The following is a 24,467-nucleotide window of genomic DNA, read 5'->3' on the forward strand; positions in this document are numbered from 1 at the left end:
AAAGAAAACAGGCTGTTTTATACTCATAGGATACATTCTTGTAAGTAATTTTACAAAACAAAACACATGCTATGATGATTGAGTAAAACACATCTTTAAAGCCCATGTGAACAATGGGACAGCACTACTGACTGATCCAAGATAACACCACACACAAACCAGGCTCAGAGCAATCTGCTGCTGTTCTCTGACCTTTCTCCTTCCTGCAGAGTCTTCAAATCCTTTTCACGAGCTACAGCCTCCTCTTGCTGCTGCTGCAGCAGATAAGGAGCTACTGACAGGGGAGGACAATTTATGGGAATGGAACTTGTGGTACGCCTTGAAAAAGTTCCCATCCTTCTAACCAACATATCATCTCTCTCAATATCTGGTAAAGTCCTGTCACATTCTTCCTTGGCACTTTCTTGCTGTTTGCTCAAACTCCATGGGGTTTGTTCCTCAGAGATGACATCAGAAACTGGTACAGGAGATGGAGTTCTCCTGCAAGAGTCATCTGTACCTGACTTGACTCCTCCCTCACTAGTGATGAGAATGAGAGGAAGGGTGAGACAGACAAAATGTTCTCAGGTCAAATGAAAGGTAAGAAAAGGAGTAATCTAACTCAGTTTGCAAATGTTTTATAAACACACAAACTTAGCTGAATTAATTGCTTGCTAAAAGCATTCATTAAAAGTTCTTGCTGCAACTACAGACTAAGTGATCAAAGAAATGCCAAAGAAATATAAGATCTGTTAATATGTTAACAACCCAGACAATTGTTCTCCAGATAAATGCCAGAAACAGAGAGCAGCAGTACACCATCTTCAAAAAGAAAGTAAATCCATTAGGTTTGAAAAAAAAACCTTTTTTGAAGATCAATAAGGCCAGCGAACTGAATGACAAATTCCTAATGTGCTGAAAGCAAGCAGAGCAAAGCTGCTGGAACTGAAGCAGCAGAAAAAATCATGAATGATAGCTCAGCCTCTGAGATACCAGTGACTTCACTGCCCATCAGAAATTATGAGCAAGCGTTTGCAAGACCTGTGCGCAGCATTTTGCGCCATTCTAAATGTGTTAAGATACTCTGAAGACATCAGATGTCTTCTGAATGAGGCCGTGCATGTAAACAGCTCTTGGGTTTATGCTGCAGTTCACTCCCATGCAGATCAGCATCTGGCAAGAACAGGTCTCATTTACAGCTCAGTAGCACTTCCTAAACCACACCAAATACCTGGACTTATTTTCTGGCTCAGGTACTCCACTGCTGTATTCAGCCAGCCCAAGACTGACAGCAGTGTTTGAAGAAGAGCTTTCAACACCAGAGAGAGTTTTCACACCATCTTTCTTGCTTTCCTCTTCTGTTCCACTCTTGGAGGAAGCTCTGCCAATTACAAGCTTGTCCCATTTCTGTTGATCAATCTCAGTTACTGGCCCAAAATGCACAAACTTCTGCTTGGGGCTACCAGCCTTTTTGTTTGCTCTGGTTTTGCGGACAGCAAAATCATCATGGGCTACTGCTTTCACCGTGTTATCAGCTGGTGGCAGAGGGTTGCTGGAACATCTGAAATCTTCTTCACTGGTCATAATGAGGAATAAAAGAATGCCCTCAACATGAGACCCTCAGAATAAAACAAGTGTTCTTAAGGTTTTGAAGGGGTTTTATTTTAAAGTTCAAGGACACAGATATAAACAGCTGTGGCATACTGAGTCCCAAATGACATATGAAATGCAGATACTGCAGACCCATGGGGAAAACTTGGGGAGTACATCCATGGAAGCACTTCCTAAGGGCAAGGAATGTAGCATATGGCCTGTTCCAAATTCAGTTCTTCACCCTAACAAAGCCACAGTTTCCTTATCTGCTCACGCACACCCAGACCCCACACTATATGTGAGTGTATGGCACTAGGACACACTTTGGCACAAGGGAGTGACAGTGGCATGGGAGCACTAGCAAGGGCAATTCACTTACCATAAACAAAGCAGACTGAATCCTGATTTTAATAAATCACCTCAAAAGCAACAGAGAGATTGCTAATATCTTCAGGATGAAAGACTGATTGAGTTTTGATTTATTGGAGCTAAAATTACGCACAATAACCACATTGTTAGAAGAATGCCAGAACAGAGAGCCATCTTTGATTGCAAAATGGCATGCACCTAAACAGGAAGGCTAGGGGTTGTTATCCTTCCCTACTGGAGTCACAAATCACCTGCCTAGGTGACAGACCATCTCCTCAGGGAAACAGCTTAGAATAGCTGCTTTGTAGCTCCCTTTGTAGGGGTTTTGTTAACAACAAGAGCATACAAACACCATATAGTGAGGCTCCTGAAAGCCCTGCTGCAATGAGAAACAATGGTGGTGTATTTGCACAGCACTGGAGCACGATGTTGTGCTGATGTATCAGCTCAGGTCTCAAAATAGCACAGAGACGTTAATGCGAAGATGCTGATCCTCAGGTAATAGTCCCAAGGTATAAAACACCCCAAGACCTGAAGACAGCTTGGTAAGGAGCAATGTAGCTGCTAGTGTATTAATGGTACCACTTGGAAATTTGTACTGTTCAACTTCAAGCAGCTTCAAAGCAAATTCAGCCAGTGACAGACGGACCTTCCTGATATTGAGTATCTACAAGAAAAGTGACTGTGAAACTACTATAGTGCTCTAAATGATGGACACACTTTCATTTCATGACAGATAGCATATCTGTACAGATTTTTGGACTCCTCCTGAAAATGGAAATAGGGAAGGACTGGTTGTCAACAAGGCATTCTTCAAGTTTAAAGTCACAAGCACACAAAGCAGGTTGTGGCAAACTAAGCATGCTTCCCAGCCTGCCAATCTTGCCCACAAGCAGAAACCATACCTGGGCTCCCCTGACAGTTTCAATCTTTTCCAGGTCTCCAGATCTGCTCTTGTTATAGAGGCATTGGCAAAAAGCACATCATCTTGTAGCTGAGGAAGGAGGCTTTGAGATTGCATCAATTTCCTTTTTGCCAAATCATCTCTCTCATTATCAAGCTCTTTCACCTGCTGTTCCTCCTCTGACTCAGTCTTCTCATTTTGTAGAAATGGGTTCTCTTTGCTTGTAACTGTTTGTCTTACTGATGTCACGCGCACCCGTCTTCTTCTAATTTAATGCACGTTCCAGTTCAGCAAGGAAAGATATTTTGAGGAAGCAATTATAAATCAATGCCAAAAGAAGAGATTCAGAGCTCAAGAAGATAAAAGTGAATTTATAATATTAGTTTCACATTAACTTTAGGAAATAAACATGGAATGAATCATTTGAAATTCAAACCTCTCAGCTATGCTACCCCATTCATGCACTACTGAGACCACTTCTTCACATGAACTTCTATTCCCAGCTCAAGTAAGAAAAATCTTTGTTATTACTGAATTAAGCATTTCTGCAATAAGCTTTCTCTTAAATAGTTACAAATATCTTATTTTAATATTATTCACACAGCAAATTCAGGTTTTGCTCTCAAACATACAACTCAATTTCTTTGATCTTAAGAGTCATGTCAATAGCATTGGACAATTAAAATTTGGTTAGGTGTTCCTCAGATGTCCTGTCAAACTAGTCATTAGAAAATGTTAATATAATCAAATTACCAGCAACTGAATGACACATTTGACATTTGAAAATTGAAAAGAGCTCTTAAGTGTCAGAAGAAGTTTTCAGAGCATATCAGTTATTACAGTCAGGGTTCCCTGTAATGTTTATATAACGGTTTTATCTAGAATCACATCTGTTTGCCCAAATAAAATAGTTTCCTGATAAAGATCTCTACCCAGCAAATATTTGTGTTCAGCAACTTCTTAAAGGTCTGTATCACTGAGCTGAAGAAAGAAGAGATTTTCTAGGCTGAAGCCTTGTAACCCCTGATCCATTTTCCAAACCAATGCTGCATAACACACATTAGAACCAGGTGCAACATAATTCAGTGCAGTGTAGCAGGCATATATATTCAGTGCCTTCACTAAAGGCTCATCTGGTCCGTGTTTCATGCAGGGTATTAATAGAGCATGAGATGAAAGAAATGCATCGAAAAACATGCACTGACAGTGATCTGAAAAAGTGCTGAGATGCAAAACATATTTTCTAAGTTTATTCTCCACTACTCACGCTCATGGGCTTAGATAACAAAATCTTATTTACACTCCCAACTAATTAACACTTCTCCTCGTACTGTAACAAAAATTGTTTGGTTCACTTTATGATAAGCTTTAGCATTTACTTTAACCTGTAGGGTATTTTTTGTAGCCAAGACAGCTTTAGGCCTATACAGCAATACAGCATGGTGAAATTAAGCATTATAATTGAAAGAATAAGACCATGAATGCACACCTTGCATGTTCCTTTTTTTCCATCTGCAACGGCTTTTTAACATCTTCTGGTTTACCTTTCTCTTTACTTGTATAGGGTCCAATTAAAAAGGAGTTAAATGGAACTATGTGCTTGGGTTGAAGTTGATTCATTCTGGCTCTCCGGGTGGCAAAGTCATCCTTTTCTAAATCAGGAACTCTGCTGGCTGCTTCATCTTCTGAACCAGAATCCTTTCCTTGATAATGTGTCATGAAGGGGTTGTCCTTGCGAAGGATGATGTCTGGGGTGCTTCCACTGTCTTCACATATTGGCTTTTTACTGACACAGAGCAAAAGTAAATAAAGCTCTTGATGCACCAGAGGAGGAGAGGGCAGTGCAGCATCACGTCCAGTCAAAAAAACAGCACAGGTAATCAAATATGCTCCAAGCTGCTGTTAGATTGGACAAAGCCTAGCTAGAAATAAAACTTATCATATAAAGTAGCAAATCCACGAAGACTGTACATAAAAAAAGTCAGCATGTTGGACCTTTAATTATTTTAGCTATAGCTGGAAGAACCAGTAAGAACAAATTTTAGCATACAAGATGCAGTGAATGTATTACCATAACTGGCAGTATTAAACTTCTTGAGCACTTCAAACAAAGGAAGAAATGTGATGCAAATATCAGATCCCTGGCACATGTTGTTGAGTCTTAAAATATCAGATATTTTGCATTTTCCTTAATAGGGCTATTAAAAACAACAAAACCAAAAACCCATCTGAGTAATCATGGAGGCTGACTACTGTAGTATTCTTAATTGCTTTCTTCTCACACGCACCTTTATTGATTCTCTTCCTAATTAACATTTCCTTTCCCACAGAATAAGCCCTCTATGCCTCTGCGCCAGCTGACATACAGTAGCTGCAATGATAGCACACCAGTGATATTGGCATGCCAGAAAATATTGCCACCTGCCTTCATCAGAAACACAACTGCTATCAACACAGCCTTGCTGTTACTGAAGATTATGACAGTAAAGACACTTGACAGCTGGTACCCATAAAGATTAAGCTTATTTTAACTTGTAAGGGTCAATACTCTTAGGCAAACTGAAAAGACAGATGGCAGGAGCTAGGCAACTCTCACATTTAAAAATATAATTGTTCATATTGATATTTTAGGAAGTTGGGCAGCAAGAACTGTTCCGTGCAGTACTTCTGTAGGCATTTGCTCTGTCATGTAGCACACCTTGCTATACAAAGTAAAATAGAGAGGATCACAAAGGATTAAACAGACTGGCATTAAGAAAGCAAATCTAAATAGCTCAGGGGTTGCTCTGAGTCTCTCTACTACCTTAAATGTAAAGATTGCTTTTTAAAAGCATTTAAAACATTTTAAAAACCTGCAAGCCCACTACATGTACCACTTATTTTACATTCTCAGCTGCCCTTTGAAAGTACTGCTCCACAAAGTTGCTGGAGAAAATGATGGGGAAGCCATAAACCATCCCTGGCAGAGCAGCCTGGCTCAGGCTCAGAGGACACACTAAACTGTCTGCATTTGCCTTCTTATGCTGCAAAACACAGGATCCCCTGTTAGTGATGTGGAGAGTATGGTCTCAAATTAGCTAAAGGCAAATTTTTCCTTAGATCTCTCTGAAGGATCAAAATTTCACTTAGGGCAACAGAACAACACTGGCCAGTAGCATTCCAAATGGGAACTGCTGTCCCTTTTCCTCATGAATATTTGGGCTCACAACAGCTCCAGAAACAGCTGGCTCACCAAGCAATTACTGAATAATGCTGGATTTTTCAGTCTCGTGTCCACCAACAGTAGCAAAGCTTGAGAGCATCAAATGTAGCATTTCTGAGAGTAGTGTTTTTGGCAACAAAGAAATACTCAGTTATAGTACTCAAAAGTGCAACTATGAGTCATTGCAATATGAAACTTATGGTTTTTAGTATGTAATGAGACTTCAGTAATCACTTTCTAGGTTGAGAATATTTTCCATTCATTTACTATTTTTTTTCATGGAATCAAAGACTAGCTGTGACATTTTGGGGTCTCCTGAAACAGTTTATGATGGTCTCAAAAGTATTTTTTAAGGTCAGTTTACCATAGTATAGATAGCAAATACGAAATAGTAGATTTAGCTGCAAATTGCTCTTGCACACCCAGCCCCAGCTGTGGCAGAAACAGTAAATGGGTAAATGCTGGTACAGCAGGTGTTTCCAAACTTGCAGGCATTTGCACACCTAAAGCAAGGTCTCATACAGGCTTGTGGATCCTTATACAGCATTTCAGAACAATGGAAGGATTTTGGATCTCTATGCTCTGTCAAGGTAAGAGTCCATGTTATTTTTCAACGAACATATCATAAAAGCTTGCTCACATTTCTCTCTTAAATTCTCCTCTCCACCATATTTTTAAACACACAATTATTTTCTTTTCAGGGTATCTCCATAAATGTAATCCCTACCTTTCATACACAATACAGCAATTAAGAGACAAATGTGCAGGCAATAAGCAAGCAAGGAAGATCACAGATCAATAAAACAACATGCAACAGAGACAATTCACTCTTTTGGGAAGGGGAATTACTTTTTGGCATGCATTTGTATAGTATCTAATTCAGCTAACTAAAGGAGCTCTTTCCTAGAACATGCTACAGCAATGGAGACAGGCACTTAGACTTCAAGCAAAAAATAATTTGCATACAAGTTCAAATCTTTCCTTTTCAGGACTCAGAAAAGTCCCCTACTGAGTTTAAGCTTTAAGAACAATTAGATGCCTTGTAGAACTGAAAAGTCACAGTAGGTGTCCTCCAGAGGTCATTAAGTTGAGAGGAAACAGCCTGCAAACAACTCAAAGGAACTAAAATAAAACTGACAACCTCAGGTGAAAAAACAAAAGAGAGGCTGGTATCAGAGAAAGATGAGGGAGTAAGAAGGGTGAAAGAAAAAAAATCAGAATACAGAAACAAGAGAGTCTGAGAATTGCTGAATGCCATTAGTGCATGGAAAATTGAACTTGATGCCAAGAAGAGAGATAAAATAGAGATGTTCAGAGAAAAATAAGACATTAGAAAATATGGTTAAATATACCCTAAAGCGTCACTACTAAATTCTTCCTTTCTCCTCATCCACTATTCTTCCACTTTCACATACAAAGAATTTTCCTTACGGACTTCTGTCCTCTGTGCCTTTTCTGCTGTTTCTTCCTACAATCCACAGAAGCAAGCTCTTACTTTGCTACAGTGATGCTTGGGTTACAATGCTCTGCTCTTTGACCCTTAGCTGGAAGAGAAAACTGTCATCTCCTCCTCCTTCCAGCTGCCAAATTCCACAAGTCGTTTCCACTGAGAGCAAGGAAGAAAAATTACTTGTTATTTCTCCTCCCTTCTCCATAAGGGCTGTTAGGACAACAGATTGTCCTAGGAGAGAACCACACATTTGTTCACACATCCTTCTCCTTTGTGGACATCAAAACAGATCAAGCACAGAGTTGGAAAAGGGTCTCTCAACATGGTGAGCATCCTTCAAATGCAAACAGAGCTATTTGTTATGCACTGCACTGCTCAACACAAGCAATGACTGCATTTTACTACATATTACCACATTACTACCATTAATACTACTACAGCCTTGGACTCAGAATAGATTATGCTAATGCCCCTCTGGTTTATGGACTCCCAATAGACTAGCACACTGAGTGAGGCTAAACAACTCATTTATGCCAGACAGCCCCTCATCACTGGTGCTGGGCTTTGTCAAAAGTAATACCCCACAGCCAGACACAAACACTGGTTCAGTACAGCTCAACAACAGTGAAGTAGACCTGAGAAGGGGACATGTGACAGCACATATTCTGTGACTATTTCATCTGCATATGGCACATCTGTATGTGGCTGCACACCAGCTTCACTGCACCTATGAACAAACTGCACCACATGCAAGCTGCATTTCTTCCTAATACATTTCAAAGCCCAGAATATAGACCAGCAACTGATAAACTGCTCACTGGTAGGATTTCACCCCACAATCCAAACCAAAATGTTTTGGACAGGAGGACATTTGGATGCTTACCCTTTAGCCAAGCCATTTTGATTGTTTATAAGTGTCTTATCTTCTGACATGTTAGCTAAAACTCTACTTTGCAGGTCATCCCCATGAGTAGAAGAGACTGAGATGATGGAAAGGCATGGGCTGTGTACCTAGACATCATTAAGCTCTCAAGTTAAAGAATAGGAAATATCCAAATTGAACAACATCCAAAAATAAATAACATTGCTAAAAAGTGAATAACTACATATATTATATTCTAAAGTCAGGCAAATAATGTCTGCTGAACGTATTTAAACTGGTATATGTGTTAATAAGCACAGTGCTTTTATAGTTCCTGCCATTAAAAATAAATGTATCATTTACTAACATAGCTAAAAATATCAGCCACCTAAAAAGTGTGGTTCAGTAAACAAAACCATCCCACCAGCAACAAGCAAGGTAAATTTCTGAAACTTTTACCTAAACTAGGCATTTAATATAGATTTCTATATAGTTGTATTAAATACAAGAAAGCGTTAAGTGGAAGGTGACAAGTAGTCTGTGTAGTAGTTCTCCTGGAGCCTGTTTACATTATGTTGTGAGACGATACAATTTCTCAACACAAATGCAGTTAGCATCATACAACTCTGCAATCCACAGCTGCCACATCACAAGCTTTTTCAAACCAAGACCTTCACTAGCAATTGTGAGTGCTTAGCAGACTGGATTTTTGTTAGGAGAAGTGAAATCACAGTGGATCAAGGAAGCCCACACTTCAGGCAATCCTACAGTAGTGAAGCGTGCACGATTTCCCGCACTGCTGGGCTAACCTGCCGTAGCGCTGGGCGGCTGACATGACCTTAATGCCAGCTTGTTCCAGTCTTCTTAACTTTCTGATCTCTTCCACATCTTTCCCCTTGGGTGCTGATGTTTCCTTTGCACTACATGAAGGAGACTGGTCTGTGGAGTTTTCTTCACTTTGATTCACACCTAATTGATTTTTAAGGGAGCTTGCTTCAGGAGCCATGGAGCCCACTTTCTCCTTTTCACACAGTCCTGATGTTTCATTCAGTTCTTCTTCTATGGTTTCAGGGTGGGGTTTGCTATTAATTATACAAGGTAGTTTAATGTAGGCTGTGCTTAAAACATACACACTTACAAGCACATATTGCTGAAGTCAAGATGCCAAAGGATGAATTCTGATGAATAATCAGGGAAGATAATTATGCTCTTTAAAGGAAGTTGTTTCTTAGTCCAAATCAAAAGTGAAGTATTAGTTGACAAAACCAACATGCAGAGTCACAGCTATATAAACCATACTGGTGTATTAAATACAACAAACATACAAATACATTTATTTTACAAAAAACCCACAGCAGAAATATTATATATTTTTATTAAACATATAAAACATCACTTTTAATTGTCATTTGTCAGTAATTGTCTTGAGAACTGAAACAGATTGTCCAGAACAACTTTTTCCAGCCTTGGGTTTGAGCCAAACATCCACATTACTTGCATTAACCAGTATCTTGTCAAACAGAATCTATACATTGCATTGTATGGTAAATAATGACATCACAACAATGATTTTCCACTCCTTGCTTTTCTATTAGCCTCATCATTTGCTAAAAATTACTTATTAGTACCACACCAGCAAGAGATTTATTACAGCATCATACACCTTGTGGAAAGAATGGACACTGGGCAAGTGTTAGAGCACCATCCATCAGTGAGGAGAGGAGAATGTGGAGAGGCCAGCCTTACCTGAAGGGTCTGTCTCCCAGCGGGGACGTCGCCGTGCTCCAGCTCTTTCGGTACTCCTCCCGTTCAGCTTTCTTCTTCCGAAGCGGAGCAGGTACATAGAAAGTCTGATTACTCTTGTTTGGGAGGTACTGGTTAAAAGGCACAGCTGATTTAGGTTCACCATGTGAGGTCCGCCTCGCCAACATATCATCTTTTTTCACATCTGGCATCTTTCTGTGTGGCAGGTCAGTTTCTGAGTCACTTCCTCTCCCTAGTGAGGAAGGAGAAAAAATTTCCGTTTTATTTTCACTTTCATCCAGTTGTTTGGGTTATTTTAAAACTATAAATCAGAGAAGACACCACCAAAAAATTATATTTAGCCACTGTTACCTGCATTTGTATTTTAAAATCAGTCACTGAAGGTAGTAGCCACAACATCTGCACAGACAGTGAACTTTTTTCTATCATTCCCTGAAAAAATCATCTTCAACCACAGGCCACATCAAAAAACCTGAGGTTAAAACTAAGCCAGACTTGTCAATCAAGTAGGGCAGAAGTTAGCCTAAAGCCCAGATGACTCCTAGTTGTACATGAGGGCATGTCTGATCTGATTCACAGTCTTGAACCTAGACTAATAGGTGCCTAACTCAAGCAGAAGCAAAAAAAAAAAAAAAAAAGATTCCACGTTTTATAGCTACAGAATGGCAGGAATATGTGGATGTTCCTACACACACATTAACACAGGAATTTGAACACAGACAGCATCAGCTTCAGTCAAGACCTGAGAGCAGCAGCTGCTGCTGTGAACCAGAAGGCTCAATGGTCTCTCTCCAGTCTCGCTGGTTGCCTAGCCAATCAGTCCAGCACACTGCAGAACAGACAGAGACTTGATACCCAGATGGAAAGGTGCAAGGGCAGAGGGAAGTGACCTCAGGATCTAGATGTTAGATCAGTACAGTGAAAAAATAAACTGGCAGAGAAAAAAATTGAGAGTTTGAGAGAATAAGATACGAGGTCAGCAGAGCTGGGTGACCACTTGATATTTTTCAAATGAACTAAACTTCCTGATATTTACAACGCATTTAGAACGCTGAAACTTAGGCAAATTTCTGACTTGAAATTCCCAAATTGTAGGAGAAACGCCCCAAAGAACATTAGCAGTGTGGAACTTCCCATTTTGGAAGCTTAGATTCCCTGCATCATCATGAGCCTTTTAAAATAATTCACAAAGAAGTTATGTAAATAGTTTTCTCCCAGCAGTATAACCTTATCATGGGCCCTGATTTGAAGAGTGAAATGGAATGTGTTCAGCTATTTATCCCATCTCCACCTGCATGCATCCAACTCTGGAGAGTTGGATGTCTCTGGTCCTTGCCCCCTTTGCAGCACTTGCATCTGCAATTAGCTGTTCCCCATTTTAGGGTGAAGGGAAGCCACTCAGGTTGTGTCCCCTTGTTAATTCAAACCACTAGTAATTAATAGCTAATTCACTGTGCTACGTACTGAACAACTGAAAACAATGAAGTCACAAAAATCACAAATTTGTGTATAATTCAAAGTGGGGGAAGAAAAAAAGAGGTCTAAATATGCTAGGAATGTTATTTGCAAAGAGCTTTTGCAGTAGATTGAGTTTTTCATTATTTTCTTGGAGACAGACGAAGAGTGAAAAGGAACACTAGGAAAAGACATCACACAATGGAAGTGAATGTTAGATATCACAATACATTTTTTGTCAGTAATCTTTCACTTGAACAATTTTTATTAAGAACTTTGACAACTAACACCACAATTGGTACCCTGAACCTATATCTAAACAAAAAGTGGAGATACCATCACAGAATCATGGGTGTCTGAGGACAGCTGAGGTTGGAAGGGCTGCAGTGTCATTAGACAAAGCAGGGCACAGAGTAAGTAAAAGATAAGAAAAAGATACCTTACTGCTATTTGCTATTCTGATTGCTTTTGACTTTGCTGTGGTGTCTATTTTTGTAATACATCAAAACCAGTCTTGAACTGGCAGACAGAAAGGATGAAATAGATAACCACAGTAGCAGAGGAATTAGAACACATTCCTCTTGTTACTGATGTGCCTACCAGCATCCCCAAGCTGAGTACTTCAAAGAAAAACAGCTTCTTTAATTATTCATATCTTACTCATGAAATTATTTTCAGCTCAAATTTGCAAAAAAAGTACTTGAAGCCAAAGTACTAAATGGAAGATGCAGCTGTGCTCTACATTTATAATCTAAAGTTTGTTGTTTTGCTTTTTCAAGTAGAAGCAGCAGCAGTTTCCACAACTAGTAACAAGCAATTACACACTATAGACATGCAAAGATCCTTCTTAAAAGGATCCACACACAACTGCTGGCCAAGCAGAGCATTTTATTAACTGGCAACTCTAAAGGCAGTTCAGTCTGTGATTCTACTGTGTTTTAAATAACTGTTCTACTCTACCACTGGTCTTGTTTTTTTGCTAAGGGACAAGCTCTCCATGGGACACCAGAGCAGTTCCTCAACAATGAAACTAATCACAGATGGCATTTGTGAAGGTAATATTACATACTGCACTTTTACCTAAACTAATCACCTTAGCATCACTTAAATCATATCTATTCAGGCTTTTATTTCTTCTCGGAGTGGAAGAAATCATAGTTCTAGTTCACAACAATATTATGTGGTTTATAAAGCTCCTACTTGAATGGAGAAAGAAGTAATGAAAGCAAAATTTTTTCCTCCATCCAACTTTGCATATAGAATAAGAGAATTGTTTAGGTTGGAAAAGACCTCTAAGATCATCAAGTCCAATATACTGTTTCTATCAAAAACTACTAACAGCTGAGTAAAACACTGGCCTGCTGGGACCACAGGAAGAGGTTCAACATAAAGGAGGTCAGCCAAGTTACACCTCACCTGCAACTGCTGTAGGAGACAGCTGTGAAATTATGGCAGTAGTAAGCAGGGAAAATAGGACAAATTAGAAAGTGTTGGCTGGACAAGTCGTACATGTGCACACAGCATCTGCACGCACCCTGGTTAAAGACTAATTTTTCAGAACAAGCTTTGTGGGCTTTCATCTTGTTATTGTTTGTTACAGACTCAGGATTGTGACAAGATAGAATGTCTTAGCAAACAATCTGTGGCAAACAATCACAAAACCTTTCTAACATCTGATAATCAGACAGAAGTTGACAGGAATCATCTACAGGACATATGTAACTGGCTGTCTAGCAGCTCCAGAGCACAGACACTGGACATTCCTTGGGCTCCCAGGGTCTAATTTTTGATCAGGACATGTGAGGTGTTCCTATTTGCCAACACCATGCTTGTCTCATTTGAGAAGGCACAAAAGTCTTTTATATATTTATATATATATATATATATATATAAAATATATATTTTATAATGTGGAATCTGTGCTCTGCTCAGTGTCTGAGAGGCCATGAGGCTGTTTCAGGGAATCAGCCCCAGTAGCTACTTCTGGATGGTCAAACAGTAACAGCCTAAACACCACTACTACTAGGCTACTCAGAGCAGCAGAGCCGATCTTAGCTCTGATTTTCCCAGGGCTCTTTCATAACTCTACTGTGATACCAGCTCTCCCTGCCAGCTTTCCAGTTCTAAGGAGTTCCCCATCACCTCAGGAAATCTTTCATGTGTCCGGTTATGATTAGCACCAGTTTCTTTCAAACTGCCAAAAGCAGTATGAACATCTGGTTCCTACCAAAAAAATCTTCCTGCCTTTCCTTTTTAAATAAAAAAAAAAACATTACTAAGGAGAAGTGATTCAAGTGTGCAACATAACTTCATCTGATGAAGTCCGACTTATTCATCTGTTTGTCAGGAATGCAACTGCACAGAAAGAGCCTCAATCATTCATCCTTTTGTCCTAAACCAGAATCCTACTCATGACAGGTTACCTAAATGTGTGCTCCACACCTATTACAGCAAATCCTTCTTCATCCAGCATGCTGTGTTTACAAGCCTCTGAAAACCTCTTGGAATCAGAAAAGAAAGGCAGAGAAGCAGTAGCCATTCTGTATGCCCAGAGCTGCCTGTCCTCTCACAAATGTGTACAAAGCTCTGATGCTGGGACATATTAATTTACCCAATTTTCTAAATGCCATAAGAAGATATATGATATTTGATAAAGTGCTGTACATCAGCATTCAAAACTCTGCCAAGTATCAGGCATTCTCAAGATATTTGTCTTTTATCTGCCCTGCATTTACTTCAGCAAATATTTTATTCACTATAATTCACTATACTCTGTTCCTGTAATTTTATGTCTTGCTTCAGCCTAGTTTGTAAGTTAAAATGAGTCTGCATAACGTCCTCTTACAAGAAAACCCAGAAAAACACTCTTCCCTTCATAAAACCACACTGCAATGATGTAACTCATTTCCCAGTGCTGCACTACCTTGAGACAAACTTCAGGTAAGCTGTTGGCAAAGTCATCTACACCTCAGGGAGCACATATCAGCATTCACAGAGAAGTTCTCCCAGCAGATTTGCCCGATTCAGAGGCTGTGAGCAGCTTCTGAATGGCACATTTATTCCAGAAACGCTACTTCTATGTCACAGCGTTGTGCATGTGCTGCACTGTGGCACTTACCATCACTACTCCCTCTGAGCACTACATCTGGAGATGGTGTCTGCTGCGAGCGGGAGCCAAAGGAGTCCAGGCTGTCGAAGGAATCATCTCTGCCGTGGCGAGGCGGGGAGAGGGAATCGCTGCGCTCCGAGTCCCAGCAGTCTATGTAGCCGCTGTCACGAATGCTGCGCTTGGGGCTCTCAATATCCTCTGTTTCCTACGTGGAAATACAGCAGGAACCTCCTCAGAAAGAAAGCACTGACATACTCGTGAGATGCGTTACACACTAAAAAACAAAGCATCTTCCCAAATACTAAAAATCTCCTCCCCAAAAAAGGGTTTCCTTGGTTTTTGCCCCTTCTTCCCTTCAAAACAAAGTGCAAGCTTGCAATAAACTAATTTTATGCTGTTTAAGAGGAAACTACTCTCATTAGATTAGTACAATGAACTGAGAAAAAGTTCCAATAGACCAGTTAATAAACTGATCAAAAGTGAAAGTAACCTGAAACTTGACTTGTCGTCCACAGTCCATAGCACAGCCAAAGGCACTACAATTTTAACATCGTGCCTGCATCAGGTTTAAGTTTGCTGCTTTCCAAAAGATCCCCCCGCCTCTCCTTGCCCATCTATTGTATCTGGCCAGGACCCCAGCAGACAGCATTTGTTGTTGCTGCTTCAGCTCGGCAAAATAATAAAGCAGTGTGCCCCAGCCTCCGTCTACCTTGAAGAGAAATTCCTGTTATGAAAGAGGGATGTCTTTCTCAAGCAATCAGCAATGAAAAATATGCAAAATGCTTTTCCCGATGCCTCAGAAGAATTCAGTTGTGCTCTTTACTCTTTGCCAGCTCCTGGCTCTGGGGGATATGAAAGCACTTGTAGCTGACCCACATGTTCAGAGCAGGGAGAACAATGGTTGTCTTTGACAGCCCTGTGATTATAAATTCTTTCCAGTGCAAGCAGCACATACTAAAACACTGAAACTCCAGCAGAGGGAAAGGTCAATAGAAGCCATCCTCACTCCTGCATTATAATAAATTCCTTGTTTTAGAGAGTGTCTTAATATTAATTACAATCTCACAGACTGAGAAAAAACAAAAATAACTAAGTTTGTTCAGAGATAAATCTGTTTTTTTCTCCCCCGACAGTAAGTAAAGTCAGAGATGTGGGTGCCATTATCAGACTGACATTTTGTGACCCAAAGAGGCTGGAATGTGATTTTTTTTTTTTATTCCCAGAAGCATTTGAATATTAATTCCTAATTAAGAAGCACCCCTTGCTTACCAGTAGCTGAAGCACAATGGCTATATTGAGCAGAGCTCCCACTGTCCCTGACTGCTAAGGTTTACCCATCACTAGTATTGGCAATGAGAAGATCAATCAGGAATATCACAGTATGCTATGGTGGGCTGCCTCCACAAAAAAGCAGGTTTGCCAGACAAGTGATGGAGAGTGGAGAGCCCTGCAGTAATTCACCAACACTCCCCTGACGAACAAGAGGGAGGCTTGAAGCAAAACTGAGACATCAGACCAAACGCCCTGCAAACTTTTCAGGAAGGCCTAATTAATGCCATTCACTACTAATCTGCCAAAATACCACATTAAGGCCAGCAGCAAAGGTCACCTAAGGCCAAGCTAAACTGTGGTAATGCCATTAAGTAACCTCACAGTAAATAGAAGTAAAAATCTATTCTAAAAACAGATAAAATGCATCTAAAAAAGTTGTAAGGCATCCTATATAACTTCCTTTCCCAATTCTGCTTAGTGAACTAAAATGCTGGTAGAAACAATAGACGACAAAAATCTGTCTCCCTGAAATCTGCATGAATTACACACAGCCAAAAACAAATCTACAAATCCTATCAAAATCCCGTTTGTGACACGATCTAAAAATCTTTTAAAAAATCCAAATTCCTTAAATCCTCTCATCCCTTCATACCAATCAACTATTCTCAATCTTTAGGCACACTTCCATTTTCCTAAATTACTGTATTTGAATGACACAGAACTGTTCAGCAGCCACAGGGACTTAAACTGGGCAAAAAGCCCCATCCCGCATTCACTATCTCCGAGTTTGAAATCAGTCCAATTGTGAACTAATGAGTTCTGCAGAACTTACTTTCAATGGTCTGTTTATGTTAATTTTGCATGCTGCTCACTAGGAATTAGGAGGCAGGCACCAGGACAGGATCCTAGACTTCTGTAAACATGTTCTTTACAGCTTTCCCCTTGGCAAGGACACTCTCACAACACAATGCCGTCACACAGACAAGTCTCGTCCTGCCTTGAGCAAACGTCATCTCCCAAATGCTATCAGTGGGAATGTGCTTATCTGTGGGACTGATAACACCATGGCATGACACACCACAGTGCATTAGTCTTTCATCTTATCTAATTAAAAACACAGTATGCCACAGAGCAGCAGTTAAAGTGTGATTGCCAAATACAAGATGCATTTGTCCAGGAAGTTCCACCCACTGAATATAATCAAAAAGCCATTGACATTTTGTCATTGGGAATTTCTAGTTTTAAAATAAAGAAGAATGAGTACTCAAATAGTTAATGAAATTAAAAACAGAATAGCATGAATAAAATTAGAAATTAATATACCCTTCAGCATGAGAAGTAGAAAAAGATGAGTCCAAGACAACATACATCACAGCTGTCTTTTGATTTGCTTATTAAAAAAGGAGGGCAGAGAGGATTTACAACAGAAAAACTAAACTACACTGAATTTATGGTCGATTTAGTTATTAGACTCTGTGGAAAAAATGCCAGTAGAGAATGTGATAAAGTGCCTTTTCATCACTTGAGCTCAGCTATAAAGAACATCAGAGTGTTGCACAGCATGATTAACATGTTATATTTTACAATCAAATCCTCTTCAAAAGCAGCAACATACAAACCCACAATTGCCAGTGGGAAATACTGCAGAGATACAAGAGCAGGGACATGGTAAAAAGTCACTAGCAGCTGTCACAGCAGCATCACCCTAAATAAGACTTTTCAGGACTGCAAAATGCTCTGTTTATGCATTAAAGGCATATATAGCTTTCAGTTCTTATGAGATCTCTACTCTGCTCCCAGCTCCAACACTTGCAACAAATCAAGTACCAGCCTCTTGCTTATGTCCTCAATTTGCAGCATTCTGTAATGCACAGTCAGGCACTTCACCACCACCAGCTCCCTGGGGAATGCTTCCTTTTGCCTCTAGCCTATTTCATGCCACAAAAGGGTTCAAGATAGGACCTCTAAAATGCTCTGGTGATTACTTTCATGGGTAAAAATCACCTGGAAAAAGCAGAGCCTTGTCATGTGAGATTAAACATTTTAGAAAAATAATGATACAATGCAGCACTAACATTGTGGCTACCTGCACTTTGGCAATTTTTCTGTGCTAGCTCCCTTTTTTGGGTTTGTTTCACTGTTCAGACCCTTTGGAGTGCAAACTGCTCCCTCCCCACATCTTCTGCTTGTAAAAAACTCAACTACTAACTTCATCTTTTTATTGCTCAGGCTCAGTCATATCACTCATGAGTCCCAAAGTCCCAAGTGATAAACACAGGTCATTAAAATGAAAACTAAAATAAACTTCTCCAGAGAAGTAGGATGTTCTCTTTTCCTCTCCGTTTTCACCTGCTTGTTCTGAAGAAGTGGGCTCACAAACAGGAATTGTACCCATCTAGTTAAGGTACTCTGGTCACACCAGGGTGTAGCAGCTGCTATCAGTCAGACAGGCATTTCTTCCTCTCCAGTGGTACTGGCCCTGTGAGATCCCAGAATGAAAACCTGCAGCTGGCACAGCTGCAGCAGCACAGAGCTGAAGGACAATTTCAGTCCAGAGATCTCCCAAGGTCCCCAAATCCTACTGCCTGTGACAACATGGCCATTACCTGAGGTGGGGCGGGAACAGCAGGCACAAGGCTCTTTGTGGATGCAGAATGTGTTTGCACAGCCTTTCCTGAGCACTATGTCCAACATGTGTGGTGCCAGCACATGGTGCTGCCAATATTCTTCCACTCCTGCTCCTTGCCCCTTCCATCCCAAAGAGAGGCAGGTTTGGTTATCAGTGCTAACCATCAGCATTAACCATGAGCTTAAGTGTCTGATATCAAGGTTCAGGGCATGCTAGAATGCTCAACCAAAAATCCTCAAACCACCCCTCAGCAATCACAACTTTTCTCTTCCAACAGAGAACAGTTCATCATAAACCACCAAATATCATTTCAACCAGAATTTAGAGCTTGGCAAAAACAGATTTATCCTAACTATGCCTTTGGTGAAAGATGATCTCCTTCTCCTCCACTTCAGCTTTATTTAGATCCTTTGGTTTGATGTTTTATGTTGCAACAAAAAACCAAAAACACTGCCCATGAGACTGAATGTTTTAAAGAAGAAGAAAAACTATGTTTTTGTGAGTCCAACCATGTTACTTTTGAATCTCAGCTCTTCTAGCTGAAACTTCTGCTTGATTTCTGTTGGATTTTCATTTATGAAAATTTTCATTGTCATAAATGAAAATCAAACCAAAACACATGGAAATTAAGATGAAAGAGCAACATGACAATTCTAAAGCCCTATTTGACATCACTTGCTGCATCACTGATGCCACCAAAAAGCTGTCTGCCAAAGTGGTTTTCAGTTTGGTAGAATCAGAAATATTTTTGATGTAAGTAGAGGTTTCCTAAGGAATTTGCACTCCAGCCCCCCTTCTCCCATATTTAGAAAGAAACAGTTTTTTTATAAGAGCAATAAGTTTGAAGTAAATTTCTATTCCCAAAACATATCAAAAAGATACCTTTCTCATTTGTGCCAGGAAGCCTTCAAACTCCTTCAGGTTCAGGGATGATCCGTTATATGATGTGCAGTTGTTTGCTGCTTTCCCTAGCCAATAAATGGTGACTAATACCTGCAGAAGTTAATAAGAATTAATTTCAGCCATCTACACGGTCCTGTAGCTAAATTTACTTCCCTGCAGCATCCCTCATTTATTCTAAACTGCACAGCAGCACAAGACTTTTTTATAAATCAGAACTGAAAGGGAAGTGTCTGTCAAAGGTTAAACATAAATACATCAGACAACCATGAAAGTTTAAAGAGTCCTAAAAATATGTAACTTAACATATTATCTCCCTGTTATTTTAAATAAAAATAATAAAAGTGTTATGTCTGCCTGGAAAAATAAACAGAAAAGATGGGTCTGAGTAGAAAAACTAGACAAAGAGATTTGAAACTTCTAGAAGGCACACACAAATACATTTGTTTTTAAATTCAATACAAAAACTCTGTAAAGACTGCTAATATTAGTTGTCAGTAATGCAAACTATTCAGACCAAGGTAATAAACAAAGTAACTACAATGTCTGCCTGCCTAAAAGCATCTCGAATATGTGTCTATTTCAAGGACACAAAAGGGAGTCCCATTTTTAATCACCTTAATGTAAGTAACCAGATGACAGAGGAACATTTATTTCCAGGGTTCTGCTAGTTTAAGAATTTCTAAGCCCAAGATTAATCAAAAACCATGAGCATCTTGTCATTTCTATCAGACTACAGCATTAAAGTCAATGATTTCATTCAAGTTCTGACTTTGTATCTCTCCATAACTCAAAAATTCCTTCAAAACTGGTGAGGGAAAAGGACCAAGAATTACTCTTGCAAGTAGCAAAGATATCTGACCTGACACTGCTGGTGTTGTACTTGTTTTAGAAAATGAGAAATTAAGATGCTTAGGACAGTCAAATCCAATACATACAAAAATGCTGACATTTATACCATGCAAGGAAAGGCCTTTTCTGCACCACATATGTCTCCACTTAGAGCAATGTCTTTAATGATACCTGTGCAGCAGCTATTTGGACTGGAAACTGCTCATCAAAGGCAATTCAATTCAGTGTTTTGCACTGGTTAAAAATGACAAACCATCACCCTAGAACTTAGGGCATTTTCTCATTTAATGTTCATTGTTTCAGCATATTCTGTGACATTGCAAAGTATTTAACTGCAGAATGAACAGGAAATATTTTGATGTGGAAAAGAGATGCAGCCAATAATAAATAATAGTTGTCATTAACTGTATCAAAAAAAGATTCATAAACTGAAATGCAGTATTTTATGTTTTGATGGGACAGGGCCATATACTTCATGCTATATAATGAACTAAAGGAAACAAGACCAACAGAAATCCCAAAGTGGGGGTCTGTTCCACCGGGAGCAGACATCTCTTGGACTCTTCTTCCCTAAAGCATACATCCAAATTACTTCTCAGCAACATGCCAGACGTTTCTTATCAACTTGCACTAGCATCCCCATTTTTCATTTAAGTCCAAAATTATGCAGCACTGCAGCTGATGCCCTGTCAGAAAAGGATACATCATACAGACCTTCTGTTTACCAACTGCGCTACATAACGAAAAATATGTATTTTATATATAAATAAAGTTTATATTCTTCTTTAGTATAAAAGTAGTATACATATCATGAAATACTGAGTAAAATTTTTAATGGAGTTCAAAAACTTTACCCTTTTTTGAAAATTACATCAAAATCTATATTACTGTGCTGAATGAAAGGAGGTGGTGCTGCTAGTCCTGATTTTTTTTTTTTTTGTCTTGAAACAACCTTTATCTGAACTGTTTTCCTTCAACCAACACCACTTGACAAACTTAATGCAAAGTAGTCTTACAGTATATGTTCTCAAGTTAAATGAAAATATTTGCAAATAACAGTGTTTCTAGTAACCAGGAAACTGCCATTGAGTTCATTGATGAAGGTTATGGTATTTTGGGTTTTTTTATTTATTTCGGCTAGCATTTAATCACTTTCTCTCTTCTTCCTCTCTTTATTTGGGAAAAAAAAAGGCAGAAAATTTCACATTTGCAAGCAATTGCGGCTGGCTGCCAGCTGAGGCTGCAGGATCATGCACCTGGAAAGCATATATTGCCTACAAGCACGTTATGGAGGATACTTTTGAAACTTCACCTTTAAAGCAACACATCTGTACAAAGATGTGTAGCCAGTGCCCACAAAGACTGTTAAAATACCAAAGCTGAGTTCTTCCCCTAAAAGTCTGTGTGCTGGTTGCAGAAGATACTGCTCTGCTGATGAGGGGGATGACAGGATGAAACAATTTGGGGGAGGGGTGGTTTTGGCGTTCTTTGGGTTTTGGTTTCTTTTACCTCCAGTCATGGAAGTTATGATTACTGGTTTTCAAAGCTATCAAAAAAGATCTTGGCATTTCCTATCAGGATATAGGGATGTGAGCCAAAAAATATTATACCAGTTTACAGCTAACTAAGGACAGACAGCTTGCTAGGCTTTAAACTGAGACCAGCAAAGTTCAGACATTTTCTTTTCTAGTTAAGAAGCACAGAATCCAACACCATTTCCCTTAGTTTACATTAAGAGGAAATTGAAGTTAAATGGAAATAGCCTTTCTGGAGAAGCTCTAATTTGTTTGGAAGAACAATGAGAAAGTTAGCAAACCTCATAGTAAGTCCTTGCATCCCAATTTAATGGCCATTTTTCTTCATTTTAAATGCTTTGTGCAACTGCACTCTATGCCTATATATTTGGGAAGGGCTACAAAAGTGTGGCTTCATGGTTGAATCAGACCATTTCCAGCAAACACCACACTGGACAGCACAGAAATCACTTGGTTTATCACTCATCTAAGAGACAAATGTCTCCATTTTATTTCTTTTGTATGGCTGCTTTGCCATAGCAGCTCTACCTAAACTTCCAGCAGAACCCAGTTAGATTTGTATTCAGAAGGACTTTTCAGCAGTAGTCATGTATTCAGTTTTTACTGACATAATTTTGATCAGGCCAATAACAGGATTAACCAGACAAAAAGAAAAACTCCAAATGATGTACTTACATTTTTCAGCTTCCTACTATAGTCAATGTTCCTGGTTGCAAACACAAACACATACAAAGATAAGAAAAAAAAAAAAAAGGAAAAAAAAGGAAAAAAAATCAGAAAGTAGACATACTTTCCAAGAGGCTGTATGCAGCAGATCACATTTTCCCCAACAAAAGCCTGCTGAATGCTTCTGCTGTCTGGAAATACATGAAAGCTAAGAAGATGTAGTTCACACATTCATTTATTCATAGCATGGGAGTATTTTGTCACCATTATTTCAATCATTAAATTAGAATTCTGGAAGTACAAGAAGAAAATGTGTTTATAATGCTCCCACAGTAAAGTAGGACAATGCCAAAATATTTCCTTTAAACAGAGTTGCTGATTTCTTTAAAAAGGAAGACAAAAGTCCTCATTGCTAAAATACATTCTGCAGTTATCCAACAGTCAGATTCTGCTCTGCAGCCCATACAGATTCTGGAAGCAACTGAACAAGCATAAGAGGCATCAGCAAACATTAAGGAAATATTGCAGGTGCTTCTGTGAAAACAAACTTTACAAAGAACAAGGTGAATGGATGAAGCAACAAAGACCCTGCCATTTAAAACAGAATGTGCCATGGAAAACATTTATTTTTTAAATGCATACTTGAGCACTCAGACTGAACATTGGCATCATCCTTCTCAATTTATTTTTTTTTTCTCTTATGTTCATGGAAGAGTGGCAGTTTTATGTTAAAAACAACAAGGTACAAAGTTTGTGCAAACATAAACAACATTTCAAAATTCAGCAAAGAAAGCATAAAAAAAGAGAAGGAAATACATGTCACATTTAGGTACTAAAACCTACATAAGACCATTTGAGATTTAGTAAAAATTGTGTCCTGATTATTTACAGTGGAATTGTCTGCTACTCTAAGACCACTCCATCATTAAAGTTTATCTGGCAAAACTAAAAATAAATATACTCAAATCTGTTAGAACAACAAAAGCCTAAATATAGGCAATGGTAAACAAAGTATTTTTGATAACATCTTTTTGAGCCAAAATTTTGTCCACTAATACCCACACAATAAGAAAAATAGAATAGTCCTGGTTTTTTTCCTTAGTAAAATAACAGTGGAAAAGAGACTTGCCTAACTAGTCACAAAAAAATTCCTTACAGCATTAGCTCATAATTTTTATAAGCAGAGTGATCCAAAAAATAGATCTAATACATGCCTCAATCAACATCTGTATGGAAAAAAAGGGCAAAATGTCATTATCCTAAGCATGTGCAATAATGTCATACTCATCCTTTACCACAAATAATATTTCCACCATGTTTAAAAAAATCATGCAAAAATCTTCAAAGAGGGAAAAAATCACCTTCATGCTTTGGGAACTAGCTAGCAGAACACAGCTCTCAACATATTTCTCTAAAACAGTCATGGACTTGGCTTGTACACCTCAACTCAGTTACTCAGTGTGAACTTGGACAGTGCTAGGAAAACATTTGGCTCACTTCCTCAGCTGCTTTCTCTGAAGCCCTCATATGCAGTGGAGGCCCAGGCCAGCTCTGCAGGGTTTATGATGCCAGGTTTAACTTGGTGACAGCTTTGCTTCCAGCTCCCCCCTAGTCAAAGCCTCTCAACCTGCCTCCACCAAGGTACCCCATCTATCCTCAACCACAAAAGATGAAGGTTTTTATCAGAAAGACTCTTCCTCTCTGGTTTCATATGGAGATTAGGGCTTTATATGAAGATTATGGATTGTTTTGCAACTCTTTCCAGTCAATCATCGTAATAATTTTACAGGACATCATGAAGAACCCATTTTATCAAAGTATTATCAGATTTAGAAGAAATACATGGCACAGCCTCCACTCACTTCCATGCAGAGGGCAAGAAGAACCTCATGTTAGAGTCAGAAACTTGGGAAGGAGCAAAAAATG

The 24,467-nt window shown here is 39.2% G+C and overlaps 1 protein-coding gene across 9 annotated transcripts in view; it reads right to left on the reverse strand.

Moving 5' to 3' along the window:
• The window catches only part of LIMCH1 (LIM and calponin homology domains 1), a 173,349-nt gene that overhangs the window by 47,767 nt on the left and 101,115 nt on the right, over nt 1–24,467 (reverse strand). For 2 of the 9 annotated variants that reach the window (XM_074541564.1, XM_074541565.1), the window contains exons 5-13: nt 22,666–22,732; nt 19,471–19,581; nt 14,697–14,892; nt 10,106–10,355; nt 9,169–9,441; nt 4,335–4,631; nt 2,847–3,110; nt 1,211–1,555; nt 193–519 (exon numbers count right to left, since the gene is read on the reverse strand). In XM_074541564.1, the coding sequence (XP_074397665.1) occupies nt 193–519; nt 1,211–1,555; nt 2,847–3,110; nt 4,335–4,631; nt 9,169–9,441; nt 10,106–10,355; nt 14,697–14,892; nt 19,471–19,581; nt 22,666–22,732 (2,130 nt within the window). Of the gene's footprint in view, nt 1–192; nt 520–1,210; nt 1,556–2,846; nt 3,111–4,334; nt 4,632–9,168; nt 9,442–10,105; nt 10,356–14,696; nt 14,893–15,177; nt 15,334–15,396; nt 15,554–19,470; nt 19,582–22,550; nt 22,582–22,665; nt 22,733–24,467 lie in introns of those variants that run through there. The other 7 variants (XM_074541566.1, XM_074541567.1, XM_074541568.1 and 4 more) reach the window with 7 other exon arrangements.

The sequence above is a fragment of the Zonotrichia albicollis genome, chromosome 5 (genome assembly GCF_047830755.1).
Source record: "Zonotrichia albicollis isolate bZonAlb1 chromosome 5, bZonAlb1.hap1, whole genome shotgun sequence".
NCBI lineage: Eukaryota > Metazoa > Chordata > Aves > Passeriformes > Passerellidae > Zonotrichia > Zonotrichia albicollis.